This window comes from Lepidochelys kempii, chromosome 27 (assembly GCF_965140285.1).
Source record: "Lepidochelys kempii isolate rLepKem1 chromosome 27, rLepKem1.hap1, whole genome shotgun sequence".
NCBI lineage: Eukaryota > Metazoa > Chordata > Testudines > Cheloniidae > Lepidochelys > Lepidochelys kempii.
The window spans coordinates 3,094,033-3,111,696 of record NC_136406.1 but is presented as its reverse complement, the minus strand read 5'-3'; the positions used below and the strand labels follow the sequence as shown (position 1 = coordinate 3,111,696).

The following is a 17,664-nucleotide window of genomic DNA, read 5'->3' as shown; positions in this document are numbered from 1 at the left end:
TGTGAAGTAGGATGGGTAGGCCCAGGGTTTTAGGTAGTAACAGACTGGCCTTTCATTTCCAATAGCAGGTCCAGCTCAGAACTACATTTCAGAATAATTACAACAGCCAATTTGGCTAATCATCGAATAACTGGTGTCCAGATCACTGATGTATAGTAGGAAAGCTGCTTTATAGGCTGAACCCAGCAGACCTGGTTGGAGCACCGTGGAGTTAAACCGTGGTCTTTGTGCTGTGAGATTAATTGGCTGGATTAGGATTTGTACTGTGAGAGGAGAGAATGGAACAATGGGACCCAGAGCCTTTTGGCATTATCACAGTACAAAAAATAACCGTCCTTTCTAAGGAGTGGTAACAGTTCACTTAAAATTATATCAACCACAAAATATCTCCACCACCATTGGGATGTTAAATTCATGTGCATTTGATGGTAGACTGATCTAGCTGGCACGATTGCTGTGCATACATCTTCACTTTAAAAATTCAGTTTCCCCATTATTTCTGGTAAACTGCAGCTACCTGTGCACCTTCTCATGCAGCCGTCACCCTACTGGGGCACAACTTCACTTGTTTTAACTAAATCTAGTGGGCATCCTCATTCCTGGTATAGTTTAATAGAATTTGGTAGAAATACACCAGGGATGAACTTGATCTGCAGGTGTTACTGCATTGCTGTTCTTAGTTTGTGCTTGTACTCATCCTTGTTGAATTACATACCACTTAAGATTAGATAGAAAAGCTCCAGGTATCCCTCAAAACGCAGAGAATGTCAATACTTGTAGATGGAGTTTTGTGTTCCACAGCAGCGAGATTGATCTTTGGGTGGGTTAAGGAAGTTCAGTCGGCATTTTGGTCTTAGCTTTATGTGAAGTAGCAGCTGCCAGTTTTAAAATTGTTTTATTAATTGGCTTGAAAATTTGAATTGCTTTTTTCTCATGTGAGCTCAGCTCATCTGATGCACTTCATTTGTAGCCATAAGGTGGGTTTATTAAATAGTTGTACTAAACATTTTGTCAGTCTCCAGCTACAGAACCACACATTCTAGATTGTAAATTCTCAGTGAAGGTGCTGTTCTGTACGGTTGTGACCACTTAACAAATGCATTAGTTATAAGAATACTGTTTTCTGATGTAGAACATGTAAAGGCCAGTTTTAAAAAAAAAAATTATAATTAAATTTCTCACAACACTCACATATATTTTAGTTTGTAGGAGAACATAGGTGTATCATTAAGTTGCTCTAAAACAATGTTTATATTTTAACCAGTGTCATGTTAAGGTTTCCATACGAAGGCTTTTTTCCTTAATGGAATTGTTCAGTTTCACTGATTATTTTACAGGAACTTAACGGTACTGACTTTCATTAATATTGCAGGATTATGTCGACAAAGAAAAGGCAATTGCCAAGGCCCTGGAAGACCTCCGAGCAAACTTTTACTGTGAACTCTGTGACAAGCAGTATCAAAAACATCAAGAGTTTGACAACCACATAAACTCTTATGACCATGCTCATAAACAGGTAAACAGCTGCTGTCACTGCAGATAAGCACCATGATATTCTCATTACAGAGCCCTTGCGTGTTAATATCTTGAATGTCCCTATATCCCCAGGAGAAGCCTCTTGCTGCTCTTGGTTGAGATGTGTTCTATTGTCAGCAATGGAATACTCATTGAAAGTAATGTATCTGCTGGCATCAAGGGGTTAAGCTTTGAACTAACCATGTTCAGGAGCAGGCTGCAGTCAGACTGAAAAGGAGATTAGGTGTGTATGGATGGTTCCCACTTAATTCATCAATGCTTTGAAATGAGCACTGCGGCATCTGAGGCCCAAGTAATAGGCCCTATGGTGAATTCTAATAACTGGGATATCTGGCTTCACATACTAGACTGCAAATGGAATAGAGAACTGTGAATCTGGCCAACATAATAGATTTTATTAAAAGAATGGCCGTTGCAGCAAGAAAAAAGTCATTAGGAGTAATATCCGAGTCCTGTAACTCCATTGAGTTGGCAAGTTCTAAAAAATTCTCTGTTGAAACAGACTGAATTTCAAAAGGTGGCCTCTGTTGTGATATCTATAGACATCTTGCTTTATGTTCATTACTAAAAGTTCAGGCCTCCGACTTAGTCTGTTCAGACACTTTAGACCAGTTGTTTTCAAACTTTTTGTATTGGTGACCCCTTTCACACAGCAAGCCTCTGAGTGTGGACCCCCCCCCACATTAAAAATGGGAGGGGTAATTTAATTTAATGGCGTCTGGGAGCTGATAGCTTGCAACCCCCATGTAATCACCTTGTGACCCACTGAGGGGTCATGACCTCCAGTTTGAGAACCCCTGCTTTAGACCGATTGAGTTTTAGGCATTACATAACTTTCTGTTTTAAATGTGTCTCTATAGCTAGACCGGGTGGGTGAGGTAATATCTTGAATTGGACCAACTTCTGTTGGTGAAAGAGACGCTGAAGAAGAGCTCTGTGTAGCTCGAAAGCCTGTCTCACCAACAGAAGTTGGTCCAATAAAGCTATTATTTCACCCACCTTCTCTCTCCAATATACTGGGACCAACACGGCTACAACAGCTCTGTCTATAGATATCAGTTCTCAGAGAGAAGGGATTTTGGTCTTCCGTAATATTACATCTAATAGAACCTCATTAATTTGTGCTGATGACTGGGGGAAGTATTGTGCATTACTGACTTCTGTAAAACAGGAAGTGAGCAACAAATCCAATTTTAAAACCAAGGAGAATGCATCACAAAATATACTTTGTTCATTTAAGTGTAGAATTTGATACTAAATAAATTCAGTATTTTTTAAAAGTAATAGTCTTAATAATATGAGACCTCACTATAGCACTCCTCAATTCTCCAAAAACAATAGTGCAATGAATTATGAGGTTTACAGACTAGCAAAGTACAAATTAGTGAGTTTCTATGGAATTATGGAAAACCGTTATACAATGGCTATTTAGACTAAGTTGATGGACACATTAGACTGCTAATGATGGAGTTGTTTCAACCTTCTGATTTAATATGGTTTGGACTTTTCATCGGTTTGGCTGAAATTTGAGTGCATGGCAACAGGGAGGGCCTGTTTAATACCATATCTTTCAGTGTGATGATATATTAATGGCAGCTCTTGATAAGTGTATCTGTGCAATTAACAACAATGCTCAGTGGTTTGAGCATTGGCCTACTAAACCCAGGGTTGTGAGTTCAATCCTTGAGGGGGCCGTTTAGGGATCTGGGCCAAAAATTGGGGACTGGTCCTGCTCTGAGCAGGGGGTTAGACTAGATGACCTCCTGAGGTCCCTTCCAACCCAGATATTCTATGATCCTGTGATCTACAGGAGAGTGACTGAATTGATAGTGTATGTTTCAGCCACTGCTTAGAGAGGCTTATAAAGGAAAAACTGACCTGCAGAGCACGGGCCAACCTCATGCTGGTGGAAGAACTGTCCACCACTAGTTCCCGAGAACAGGGTGGCGGAATTAAAAGCTGCTTGGGGAAAACTTTATGCTGGCACAGTCTTCTCATCCGTACAAATAGATTTCTGCTTTTGGTGAAAAACTGTTGGTGGTGGCCATCTGAATGGATACCACCACTGGGTAATTGCAGCTGTTACACCAGTATTGAATGAGTCCTGGAGCTCGTGAGCCGCCAGATTCTTTTTTTTATGGGAAATCATCCAATAAACAGTTCAGGAAGTCGTCTATAGAAAGTTAAAGGCAGAAGAAATCAAGCTGCATTTAGGAGTTTGGCCTGTGCAGTATTACGGTGCAGGTGGTCTTGCTAAGAAGATCTGAGTTTAGCAGCAAATCTGAAACTGCCTGGGAATAAGTGAAATAGAATCTTGCAGTAGAGAACTGTATCTTAGTATGTCCCATTGCCTTTACTAATTACAATTGAAGGTAGGGTCACTTCTGAGGGACAGATATATCCTTTTTATGAGGATAGCTTTTAAAATACTAGTCTGTAGTTTCGATGCCAGACAATAAAAGGTATATTGACTGTTCAGATTTCCTAGAATCATCTTTGATCAGTGAAGGAAGCAGTGATGTGAAGAAGACAAAAGCAAATATTCTTCTTGAGCATTGACTTATGCAAGTAGTTATTAAGGTTAGTTAATTAGCCCAAAAGGAGGACTAGTGTGCTAAAGTAAACCAAGTGCAAGTTGTTCTGCATAACCTTTAGTTGAAGTTGAAAATTTTTAAAAAGCTCTCCCATTTTCTAGAATATTTTTCCTTAGTTGTGCAGCCTCTTCATGGAAAAGGCAGCAGTAATGGTTACCTTCCAAAGAAATAATGAAGGTGGATTAGAGAGGACATTTTAGAAGTGAGTTGACTTTTTATTATCTAATTCTATACAGTAGAGAGATTCCAACAGGAAAAGAGAAGATACAGTTAAGGTGAATCACCTTCTGCCTATTGCCAGAATGTATCGGGGACTGAGATTAAATAAAGCACTTGCATTCATACTTGCTTTGGATCATTTTTCTTCTCAACTAAAACTTGAGTATGACGTAGGCTGGGAACTTGTATTTCCCATTTGGCTTTATTGCTGGGGAATACAAGACCCCACAACATCCTTAGTGATAAATATACCAAACCTCTGTAGTCACTGGAGTTTGGTGTGCTTGGCAATAGTGATCTGATACAGATGTGTGAGAGGGAGAAATTCTTAAGACAATAACTTCAGTTTACATTTTCCATAGCATATTACTTGTCAAGAGTAAATTTCCTTTGAGAATAGTCTTTGCTTTTAAATACTTTAAAATGGCAGTTTGCTTATTTCTAAAACTGCTCAGTGGACATTACTTTATCCCTATTAAATAGATCTTCCATCCCTACATCTCCTTCTATCCCCAAGATATAAAGACACTGTCTTGTATTCCAGGAAGGAACTCAAGATTATTGCGAATCAGGGACAATAGGTAAGTGTATGGATCCCTACCCAGTAAATTTTGGACCTGCCACCAAGTTGTCAACATTAAAAGTATAAAGGGAAAGTCCTGGTTATGTTGGGTTGTTAATGGAGGGATATATTTGAGTTCTCCAGCCGCGCTACCAAATTCAAAACACCAGGAATTCTCTTTCTGGAATTTTTCAGATTTTGAATTGTGCATTAAATTGTGAAATACATATTCTTGTGACTGCCAAGACTCATTGGCTGGTTTAATTCTCGAAGTTTTTAACCAGAATATCTGGGAAATAACAATTTTTTGTCCTTAAAAATAAGGTTAACGTTTGAAAATAAGAAGATGTAATGGATGTTTTAAAGAGTATAACCCCATCCTCAGAGTAGTAAATTCCTCTAAGGAAAAACTTGAGGACTACTTATGGCAACTGATATTCATGCAGAAGGGGAAAAATGACTCCAATAAATTAAGCCTTTTTGAGAACATTGAAAGAGCAGTTAAAAAGGGTTAATTTTGCTTTGTGCCATGGAAAGCTACTGTAATTTTTAATGGAGATTTCTAAATGAGGGGAGAGCTGTTGGGTTTGACAACCAAACGTTAACTGTTGTGTGAACTGTCCCACCTCTGAAGCTGCAAAAATGCCGATGACAGCCTTTTATTAAAGGTTCAAATTCAAAAAGAAAGTGTAGATAAAGGGAAAACTTTGGTAGCTAGCAGCTGATTTAGTGATATAGAAAAGAACCCCTCCTCACAGTTAATCCCTCAACTCAAATGCATGCCATTAGGCATGTAGAGAGCCCACCAAAGCCCTTGTGTTTTACGGGGGTGGCAGATTTCTCCCTTTCTCTATGGTGCTACATCAGTCACCTTTGAATTAAACCAGCTCTATGTGGCTTGGAATGATACATGTAGCTTTCCAGCCTCGGCACTCAAATATTCTATATTTACATTAAGAAGCAAAAATGGCCATTCTCCTTTCTTAGGGCCCTATCCCTATTTTAATAAGTCATACAGTATTGATGACCATCAGATCAGACAGGGATCCTCCATCTTCTGAATTGTGTATTATCATACACTACAGCTTTGCAAAACTCCTGAGGCTGTAACCGTCCTCCTCTTAAATCTTACAGCTTCTGGCTTTTTTTTTTTTTTTTTTCCTTTAAATCATCCTCTCATTTGACTCCAGGAAGTTTTAAGTTCTGTAACATAGCATTGATCAAATGTTTTCTGAACTTTCCTATCTATATCCATTGCTACTGTGCCAAGAGAGGGAGAAGCACCATTGCACCGCCCAGCAGAAAGGAAAGTGCTCCATGTGTAGCACAGGATAGTTGAGTTTTCCGTGGCAAGTCTTGTCTTCAAATGGGAGCGCCCCAGAATGTTCACATGTGTGAGGGCTGCAGATTTACTTGAAATAGAATGCAACTCATGCAACAGTATGATCCGACTAGAGAATCCATCCCTTCCCGGCTACTGTCCTCATCTCTCTGCCAACTGTTATTAAAAAGTACTCTAATTTTATTTAATATATAACAGCAGATACTGGTTTTCTGAACCTTTTACATGAGTTTGTCCTGTATTATATAAGCTGCTGGGAGAGAACTATATGGTCTGTCATTCATTGTGCATACTTCCAGAGATTCTGGATTTCATTTCATAAAAATGAATAGAACTTTGCACTTGTTTTTTACACTCATGTAGCAAGACAAGTGTTTTTGCACCAACTTGTGTGTTGGACACGGACATGGTGTGACGGAAGTGGATTCTCATTTCATCTTTGACTCACTGAAAGCTATTGCCCTTCGCTGATATTCTTAGCATTCACAAAGCAACAAATTCCAGATGTGGTGTAGACTAAGATATAGTTCTGTAGTATGCCCAGAGCAGTGGGGATCCAGTTCTGTTAAATAACTTCCCATGTTATATATGGAATAAGGCAGACACAAGGGGAAGAGCATCAACAAAATAGCCTTCCAAAATGTGCCTTTCTTCATAAAAACTCCTACATCCTCATATTTCAGTTGGTTCTAAGATACTTGTTTCATTTTTAGAGCAGACTATTACTGCTTTAGTGTTGCCAGAGTCTCTACTTTATAGCATACAACACCGAGCAGCTTCAGGGTATTCTCTTCACTGTGTGAACTCCTCTGTACTTGAGTTCTATCTGAAGACAGATACACACTAAAGACCATGAGTAAACTTTTCTCCTTTCTCCCCACAACTGAGATCTATGCATGATTTTGTTTCAGATTAGCTTTCTCCTTCTGTCCAAAGAGTTCTGAGCTGAAAATACATACTCCGCAGACTCAGCTGTCTTGTACGCTAATAAAATAGGTACCAGATTAAATGGTGTAAAGTGAACTTCAGCCTGGAATGCTTTGGTTACTTAATGGGTCAGAATTCTGGCTTCACTGTTCGTTCTTACATGCTCTACTGAGCAGCTGTTTGTCTTGACTGAGTCTTCCTTATGTGTCTGTGATGGGCATATCTCCAGAGTCTTGTATGTAGCATAAATTTTAAAATCATCCAGGAATGTAGTCTGTTTGAGCTCGAGAAGTCTGTGGGCATATTTTGTAGGAGGGTTGCAAGTTAGTTGCTTTAAATGCCAGCAGCTCATGGCATCATAAGACACACTCCTTTACTTCTTTCTGTGCACCAGATTACAATGGTAACTAGAGAGCTCTAGAAACCCTGTTCTGCAAGCTCCTGAAATCATTGGGAATTTTGCCTTCCATGGGCACAGGATCAAGATCTAAGTCTCTCATGAAAATATTCGCACTGTCCGTCCAAGCTGAGGTTGGTGGCTGTGGATGAAAACACCACCAATCCTATGGGATGAATCATTTCAGAGTGTTTTGTGATGTTCTCCTCAGTGCAATCTGAGTGCCTTATCCAGCTTAAGTGTCTAAATTCTGGTAAAATTCATTTAAAGGCTTGGAGACTTGTGTGTTTCTTGATTGGCTAGTTTGTGTGATTTTGTGAAAGTGGTCTCTCAGTATAACCATTACTGCATTTTGATTAATAAAGTGGTGAATAATACTCTTGGTTTTCTGGTAACTTTCGTTCTGAAGTAGGTCACTAAATGTATTGCTACTTGGAAAGCATTTCTGCTTCCTAGGAAAACCAGTTCCTCAAGCCATGCCTTTTTCTTTTCAGGAAAAAATATTTCCTGATTTCTAAATCCTCTTGCAGCATGAAATTATAATTTTGGTTTAGTAAAGCTCATAACAGAAAAATCTCTTATTAATCAGTATTTAAGAAAGGAGTGATGTTCTTGTTGATGAGTTAAGGGACCTTAGAATTAGCTGATGAGTATTTGTTTAGGGATTTTAGATGAAAAAATGATTGCTTTAATACAAGGCAGATTATTAAATAGCTTTCTGTGCAAGTTGAGGCCTTGTGTGTTGAAAAATGTAAATTGGCATCCCATAATTGCGGATTCTGCTAGATTTAGGCCTTGATGGTTTTGGTTGTGTCTATCCCAATTGTGTTTGGATCGGTGGGTGGTTTTATTAGTATTGTAATTCCATTGACTGGTCATCCATTGGTGTGTTCATATGTGCTCCTTAGTTCAATTCTGGGCTTGGAAAGGAGGGGCTAATTGTTCTTTCCATGGCAGGACTTTGTATAAGACCACTCCACAAGTTGCTCTGCACTTACCAAACTGCCTATGAACAAGGACTTTTGGATCTTGTGTCCATAATAATCTGTTTTTATAGGTTTGCAAACTGATCTTTTGTTTTTCCATGGTTGTTAACATGTTTCACTTACAAGTAAATTAGCCAGATTTCTTGGCATTTGGCTACTTCCAAACTTTGTTTTTGCTTGAAAAAGAATCTTTCATAGAGCCAGAGAGACTAACTACATAATATTCCTCATTTTACATCTCATTTGGTACAATTCTGAAGAATGATGGTGCAGTGTTGTGTGGGAGAGTTTAAAATGCTAAAGCTAGCAGTTAGATCATCCTTACATCCACTTAATAAAGTTAATGTGCACTGTTGCTGAATTAAATTGAAGATTAACCTGACCATTGTCTGTTGGTATTAAAGGAATTATGCCTCGTGTCCTGTAGTGCAGTATTCACAGGTCATAATTATCAAGAACATACTGTAAATGAATTTCCCATTGCACTATTATTTACTTAGACTTTCTTACTGATTGAGAATAGTTGACAGTACACGGAAGTTTTTATATTGATAGTTAGTGTCTGGAATACACTATGGATTGGGGCATGTTATGCAGAGTTTATGTAAAATCAGATAATTGTTTTTCTGGAGGTGGGGGATAGCACAGATTTTTGTGGATACAGACTAACACGGCTGCTACTCTGAAACCACAGATTTTAGGACACTGTTGGTTTGGCTCTTGAAAACCGTGTAATTACTGTTGTCCTACGCAAATCACAGGTAAATATTCAGCTCAGCTATCTCATTCCCTTCCTTTACATAGTCGGCAGCATATTTGTATAGTATAGTGATACTGCACTTCCTAGTGCTTTGCATTATATTTCTCACTTCAAAATCAAAAGTGGTGGTGTGTGGAGGGGGGAAGAGCAGCGTTGAAGGAAGCATTAATTGTCTGGTTAAATTGTGTGTGTAATGAAAACAAGATTACACTGTGGGCAGCACCACCATATTTAAGCCTGCAACTCTAGTGAGCCTGCATTAAGTTCCAAAGGTGGGTGTTTAAAGCCACATCTGAAGGATGGCAGTGGGTTTCTGGGAGTTCTGCGTTTGCACCCTGCATTTACTCATACAAAGTGAAAAGTTGTAATTCATTTTTATTGTAAATAGCTGGGTCATTTTTTCCCCAAATCGTTGAAAAATCCAGAAACTTGGCATCGAACCCCAGTTAAATTGTTTTGCCAGCTGTTGGTGACTTTTAACTTCCTGGAGCATTTAGATAAGCAGTTTTAATCAGCATGAAAAAGCTGATACCATTGCTTAGCCTGTTCTTCCTCTCGAAATAAATTTACTATTCATTATTTAACATGTTACCCTTTTCCGCCCTCCCCCAGACCCTAAGCCCTTTTCATCCTGGTCGAAGTAGCAGTTATTCCAGGTGGGATCATTGCTGTGTATGTGTGTGTGTGTACATGCATTCCCTTCCTCTTACCCCTGAAACTGAACCTTTTAGCTTTGGTGGATCAGCTCCTTAGTCAATATAATAGTTTGCAGATATACTGAGAGCTTGTGTAGTAATGCTTGCTTTTATTTTTTCTCTTTTCCACTCTTGTTATATTTTTACTTTCTTTTTTCTTTGTGATGTGACATTTTCAGCTGATGTGTTGAAAGCAAATCCTTCTAATTTTGGAGTCCAGATCACAAGAGTGAGTTTCCTTCTACTAGTGTCTGTAGCTGTATTTCTTTTTTTCTTATTTTGTGTGTGTACGCGTGTCCTCCCTTCTGTTTTTGATAAAGCTCAATCACATTTAGTAAATATTATTAGCTAAGAGAATCCCCCCGTCTTGTCAAATCTTCATCTTTTTCACAAAGCAATGTTCACTTTACATTGGGTAAAATCAGTTCCTCAAACTTGATCCGTTTGATGGATTTTCAGATCCTAGCATGTGAAGAATATCTCTGTGCAGTTCTGTTCTAATCAAGAGTCAGCCTTCAGTAAAGGTTATATTTTGAAGTAAACAATTGTTAAATTATAGGCCAAGGTTTTTCAAAAGTGACTACTGATTTTTGAATTCCCCAATTTTTAGGAGCTCAACGTAACACACTTTACAGGGATCTGTTTTTCAGAGGGAGAGTGCTCAGTACTTTCTGAAAATCAGGCCCTTTTAAAGTGTCTCAAATTGGATACCAAAAAACAGGCAGCCAAAATCACTAGTCCCTTTTGAAAATCTTAGCCAGAGCTACTTGTTGTTTTTCTCTGTGGATCAGGACAGCACTCTTAAACTAATTGTGTATTTTTGCAAGCTAATCAGTGGAAAAAGCGTTTTTTCCCTAAGTTTTAAGACTGAGATTTTTCAAAGCTGCCCAATGGATTTGGACACCCAGCCTATTAAAGTTAATAGGCTTTGGGGATCACGCTCTCCTAGGGGCTTTGAAAATTGCTTCCTAGGTTAACTACTTGGACCTAGCTCCGTTTCCCCATTATACCCCAAGCTTCCAGTCCGTGCCTCTCCAGCATCCAGTGCCACTTCTGATTCTCTTTCAGGGGACTTACTAAGAAACTGGCAAAGCCATGCTGCATTCTTGCTAATATTGGAAGTTTTTCCACGCTGTCCAAACACTACATACAGGAAAATGAGTTACTGCTCTTGGTAGAAGGTGTATTCCATTTTGTTGATTAAACTATCACTTTCATAATGAGTTCAGTTCTAGTGTCTCTTTCCGCCCACCCCCCAACTGTAATTTGTACATTGCTTTTCGAGATATGTACCTGGATCATTTTTCTGCACTAGCTAATCCCTTTTCGTTCTTTGGCGCATACTATCAAGACTTCTGTCAAGTATATTTGCACCCTGCAAGAACAGCAGAGTAAAGTCATTTTTTTTTCCTTCCAGAATTTGCTTGTTGCTTTGAAATCAGCTTTATTGTACATGCTAAGGAAAATGTATAAACGCTGATTGGAACTGCAAACATTAGATGTGAAGTAGTAGCCAAAAGTGATCAACAGTTGTCTTTCCATTTAACTACTGGGAGGATGGCAATGTGTTCTGTTTGGCTTGTTGGACTGAGATGCTGTCACTCCATCTTAGCTCAGTAAATTTTTACTGGTTGGTGGTGGGGTGGGATGACAACACACTTTCCAGTGTTACAGCAGAGAAAAACTTCAGTGCACTGATTCACTTGCCATTTTCATCTGATCTCTCTTACCGTCTCTTGCCACAGAGGCTGAAAGATCTCAAGCAAAGGGAATTTGCTCGCAATGTCTCTTCAAGATCGCGTAAAGATGAGAAGAAGCAAGAGAGAGCCCTCCGGCGTCTACACGAACTGGCTGAGCAGAGAAAGCAAGCTGAATGGTGAGTGGTTGAGATTTACGTCCACAGCTAGACAGCACTGAAATGGGTTTTGCCTGAAATAAAAAGGTTACAAAAACTACTGCTTGTAACCTGCACATGGTTTTTGCTGCTGTGCATCTGAGCCCAGTGCGAAGTGATGCATTTGCAAATAGCAAGGCTTGGGCCTCAGCCTTTTTTCCATTGACCTTCAAATGAGTAAATTAATCACTATGCAAAACAGTTGTATTTGTCTTTCATACCAGCCATAACCCACAGCTCTTCATAGTGCTAAAGAATGCAAGACATTGGGCAGTATTGGGTAAAAATGACCCTGAAAAGGGTGTAAAGCCATTATTTTAATATATTTACCATATATTTACTTATGCTGAGAACAGGCCTGGGGGCATTAGAAATTAAGCATTGGCAGGAGAAAGATGATTTAAATCGAGGTATGACACCACCTATAATCATATGTGAATCTCTCTAATCAGCCTTCCCCTCTATTTTAAAACATTCCATAGCGCTCCTGGAAGTGGGCCCATGTTCAAAACGACCACTGTGGCTGTAGATGAAGAAGGTGGTGATGATGATAATGATTCAGCAGCTTACAGCAGTTCTTCCATGCAAACAACTTCTATCCAGGCCACAGAAATAACCACGGACAGGGGGGTCATTCTGAACACTGGACAAGTCAGCAGCACTGTTCTGTCAGGCCAAATGCCAATCCAGGCAACACAGGCAATCAGTTTTGGCCTTAAGAATAATTTGGGAACTCCACTGCAGAAGATAGGAGTGTCGTTCTCATTTGCCAAGAAGGCTCCAGTAAAGCTTGAGTCTATAGCGTCTGTTTTCAAGGACCATGTGGAGGAATCTAATCCTGCAGATGGAACAAAAACTGAGGAGAGAGCCTCCTCTGATCAAGGGACTTTGCAGAAGACTGGTGAGGCCGAGCCCACAAATAGTCCTGACAACAGAGTTGAAGATGATGACCAGCACGAAAAAGACAATGGATCTCTTGCCACTACATTATCTAAGTTAAAAAAGATGAGAAGAGAAGATGGACCAGTGCCGCTAGAGCCAGAATATTACCATTATATTCCCCCAGCCCATTGTAAAGTAAAACCTAACTTTCAGTTCCTGCTTTTCATGAAGTCCACAGAGCAAATGGAAGCAGAAAATGCAAGCAAAAAAACAGTGCATGAAAGTAAAAAGAGTAATTCTCCAAAACCCAAAGCTGGCAAGCACACAGAAAAGACAGCTGAGTGCACTGTGCAGCAGAAGGAGCCAAGTACAACTGAACTTACAGATCAGAGAAGCAAAACAGAAGCAAAAGAAATTCCAGAAAATGCAAATGTACAAGAAAGCAAGCAGTCTACAGAAAGCAATCCCCCAGAACAAGACACTACTAAAGAAGCCATTCAGCCTGTCCCTGGTCGTAAAGAAGTCACCGAGGGACCGAAGCATCCAATGGGACCCTTTTTCCCAGTTTTGAGTAAAGATGAAAGCACTACTTTGCAGTGGCCTTCAGAACTTCTGATATTCACCAGGGCAGAGCCATCTGTTTCATACAGTTGTAATCCCTTGTATTTTGATTTTAAGCTGTCACGCAACAAAGATGCTAAAGCAAAAGGAGTAGAAAAACCGAAAGACACATTAGGTCTTTCTAAGGAAAATACACAGTCCACAGAATTTAGTGACATAAGCAAAAGTAAGGAAAGAGGAAGCACAGCTAACAGTTCTGCTGCAAAACCAGAAAATAAACTGGTCTCTGTCTGTGGTACCCAGAGCAAGCAGGAGTCCAGCTTGGCAAGCATTAGCAAACTGGAAGAAACGGATGACAGTAGTAAAACTCTAACCAATAAAAAAGATAAGGCTGGGAAATCCCACAAACATAAAAAGAAAAAGAAGCACAAAAAGTCCAGCAAGCACAAACGTAAACACAAGGAAGAAGCTGAAGAGAAAAGCCGAAAAACTGACATGAGGGAGGAGAAACCCAAGAAACGGAAAAAACACAAACACAAAAAAAGCAAATTGTTTCTTCCTTCTGAATCTGAACGGGTGCTGAAACCTGACATGCCCGACGAGGGGGGCCATCTGCAGAAGAGAAAGCACTGCTTTCAGGACCCTCAGCGGAAACCACTCTCTGCCGAAGAGGGTACTAGTGGCAAAAAAGAGGACAGTGGTAACTCTTCCCAAGAGCACAGCAGCAAAAAACACAAGACTGACCTGCAGCAATCATCTTCTGCCTCAAAGAGGCGGTGTTCTGCTCCTTCTCTTGGCAGGTCCAGCTATAGGAGCCGACAGAGTAGTGGGGACTATGACAGTGATGAAGGCTCTCACCGAAAAGACTTCCGACAGAAATCAGTGTCACAGTACAGTGATGATTATGACTCTGGTAGCGACCACTCCAGAAGCCGTTCCAGATCAGGGCGAAGACATTCTTCTCGCAGGTCCTCTCGAAGATCATACTCAACGAGTTCTGATGGCTCTTCAGACCACAGTAGGTATAGTCGCAGGAGAAGTTATTCAGATGATAGCTATAGTGACTACAGTGACAGATCAAGGTGTCATTCAAAGAGGTCTCATGACTCAGAGGATTCTGACTACAACAGCTCAAAACGCAGATCAAAAAGGCACAAGTACTCCTCCTCAGAAGATGACTACAGTCTAAGTAGAAGCAGGTCTAGAAGTCGGAGCAGGAGCCGAACCCACACTAGGGGAAGGTCGAGAACAAGAAGTCGGGGTAGAACACGGAGCAGCAGTTGCAGCCGCAGTCGAAGCAAGAGGAGAAGTCGAAGCATAACTGGCCGCAGTTGGAAACGAAGCCGGAGCTACAGCAGAGATCGCAGCCGGAGCACAAGAAGCCATTCAGAGAGATCTCTTTCAAGAAAGGGCTCTCGGGATCATGAGAGCCCTGAAGACAGGAGATCTGGGCGAAGAGACTTCATCAGATCCAAAATATATCGCTCGCAGTCTCCGCACTATTTCAGAGCAGGCCGAAGTGAAGGGGCTTTGAAAAAAGAGAGCAGAGGAGATGAAACAAAGGGAACTAGCTCTCTCCCCCAAAATAGCTGTAGTTCTGGCTTGGGGAAAGCTCCTGAAAGTGACTGTGGTCTAGAAGAAAAGAATTCAGTCACAGCAAAACTGCTACTAGAAAAGATTCAGTCCAGGAAGGTTGAAAAGAAGCCCAGTGCTAATGATGAAATCCTAACAGGGGCAAACAAGGTTGGGATAAAACTTAAAGATCCTCCACAGGGGTACTTTGGCCCTAAGCTTCCTCCCTCATTAGGCAACAAACCAGTTCTCCCTTTAATTGGGAAGCTCCCTACGATCCGAAAACCAAATGCCAAGAGGTATGAAGAGTTGGGAGTAGAGAGGGGTGAGGAACAGGAGCTGTCGGAGGCTGAGGAAGTTCCCCAGGGTAGCGGGGAGAGTCAGTTGGCAGGCCAGCCTCTGCTGGAGGAGGAGGTGGTGGTGTTGCTGCAGGACAAACCCCTGGAAGAACAGAAACCTGCTGAACCTGCTGTGGAAACACCACCAATTCCTCTTGAACCGCAGGCGCTTCCCGAATGCTACAGTTCTGGAGAGCTCGTTATGCCGCACAGCTATCTCTCTGATCCCAATGATGGTGATGTATTAGAACCTGTGGAGAGTAGGAACCCACCTGTCCCTGTAGAAACCAGCATGATGCCTTTAGTTCCAGATGTTGAACACTTTCCTGGTTACGTGACTCAGAGTGGGGAGCCAAGCATTGACGGAGAGCCAGAAGGAGCAGAAGATTCCTCCCTGGCACCACTTGAGAGCCAACCAATCACTTTCACGCCTGAAGAAATGGAGAAGTACAGTAAGCTTCAGCAAGCAGCTCAGCAGCACATTCAGCAACAGCTTTTAGCAAAGCAAGTCAAAACCTTTCCTGCTTCAGCAGCGCTGGCCCCAGCAGCACCTGCTCTGCAACCTATCCACATTCAGCAGCCAGCAGCTGCAGCTGCAACATCCATCACCACTGTGCAGCATGCCATTCTGCAGCATCATGCCGCTGCGGCTGCTGCAGCCATCGGAATTCACCCCCACCCTCACCCCCAGCCTCTTGCTCAGGTTCATCATATACCCCAGCCCCACTTGACACCCATTTCATTGTCCCATTTAACCCACTCTATTCTTCCAGGGCACCCTGCTACATTTCTAGCCAGCCATCCCATACATATCATTCCTGCATCTGCTCTCCATCCAGGTCCCTTTACCTTTCACCCCGTTCACCATGCTGCTCTTTATCCCACGCTTCTTGCCCCTCGGCCTGCTGCTGCTGCAGCTGCTACAGCTTTACATCTGCATCCCTTGCTCCACCCCATTTTCTCAGGTCAGGACTTGCAGCACCCTCCCAGCCATGGCACCTGAAGAGATGGTAACTCCGCCTCGGAGCGGAGACGTGCACGTTTCGAAAAGTCGGGTGACGGTGATCCAGCAGACAGGTGAGGCCTGAGAATTTCCTTTCACTCCTAACAGCCATGGAAGTGGGGTCTGGCTTGAAGGCCATAGAGATGGTGCAGCGGTTCTGTTTTGTGCGTGTTGTGTGCATTTGTTTACTATTAGGGATTTTCTCACGTTTCCCCATCTGAGAGAACATATTCATGTAGCACCATCATGGCCCAGATGAATCATCTCAAATTCAGACAGACAAGATGCTTTGTGAAGCGCTTTTTTCCCTGTATTCTTACGTCTTTATTCATCTTCCTTCTGCTCTCTTGTACATTACACAGTGTTTCATACTCTGGCTAATGGCTCTCTCTCTCTCTCAAATCCTTGTAATGAGGTCATCTAATTAAAATGGTCTACATGATTGAATCCTGGTTGTAATCAGTGATGCTGCATGCATAAAACATATAATAACTGACAGCTGTGTCCCGCCAAGGGGACTTTGCTGGAAGGGCATAGCCACTCTTGGTTTTGCTGGGGCAGTGACCAGTTAGCAGACATTGCAGAAGAGTTTTTGGTACCTGATGTCACATACCCCACTGTCTGACGTAAGCAGTGAAGGTGGAAATAAGATTTAATTTTAAAGCTTTACTGAACAAAAGAGCTAACTGTGTTCAAAGCTTGGGCACTTCTCCATCATGCGTTAACATTCTGCTCCCAGGTGAGGATTGTGTGGTGAAGCCTTTTGTGTGAAACAGAGAGGTGTTCTTAGATTGCTGGCTTGTGACTTTGGTCTAGGCTTTGACCACTGTACTATTGAGAGAGATCTTTCATACTCCGATCTCCCGAAGTGTTGTAAAAAGGAGGCATTTGAGAATGAAAAGAAAATCCCTTCCTGAGTTGAAGCAATACGGAGGACTGGAACCCAATAACAATCTGGAGAAATTAACCAGAATATGTAAAGTGTATTCTTTCCTCTGTAATATTGATGTTTGTTTATTAATTTATAGGATTTTTTTAAATGTAAAGACTTGCACTGAACTCTGTAAACGTAAAAATGCTGCTTTTTGTAGCTCATATAAGAAAGGTTACACACTTGTAGTATACTGCAATGATATTTTTTACAGCCCGTTCTTTTAGTGGTACTTGTTCTGGTGGCTTTTGTGTAAATATGTTTGCTGTAGTTGAAATAAAACACTTGTAAAGGTTAAACTAATCGTTTCAGCTAGATATAAAATGACTAAGCATGTATATTTTATCAAGCTCATGTATTTTTGGAGTTTTTATGTACTATAAAATGTAAAAAAAAAAAATCTTCATTTAGCATTTTGCAGAAGAAAAATGTGAGATTTGGAATAAATGCGGTGCATTGAAGACA

The 17,664-nt window shown here is 41.1% G+C and overlaps 1 protein-coding gene across 6 annotated transcripts in view; it reads left to right on the top strand.

Moving 5' to 3' along the window:
* GPATCH8 (G-patch domain containing 8) overlaps window positions 1–17,664 on the top strand; it is a 78,412-nt gene extending 60,748 nt beyond the window's left edge. For 5 of the 6 annotated variants that reach the window (XM_073326078.2, XM_078850753.1, XM_073326080.2 and 2 more), the window contains 5 exons: window positions 1,373–1,516; window positions 4,894–4,930; window positions 10,198–10,247; window positions 11,764–11,894; window positions 12,395–17,664. In XM_073326078.2, the coding sequence (XP_073182179.2) occupies window positions 1,373–1,516; window positions 4,894–4,930; window positions 10,198–10,247; window positions 11,764–11,894; window positions 12,395–16,268 (4,236 nt within the window). In that variant the 3' untranslated portion in view covers window positions 16,269–17,664. The remainder of the gene's footprint in view (window positions 1–1,372; window positions 1,517–4,893; window positions 4,931–10,197; window positions 10,248–11,763; window positions 11,895–12,394) is intronic. The other variant, XM_073326077.2, reaches the window with a different exon arrangement.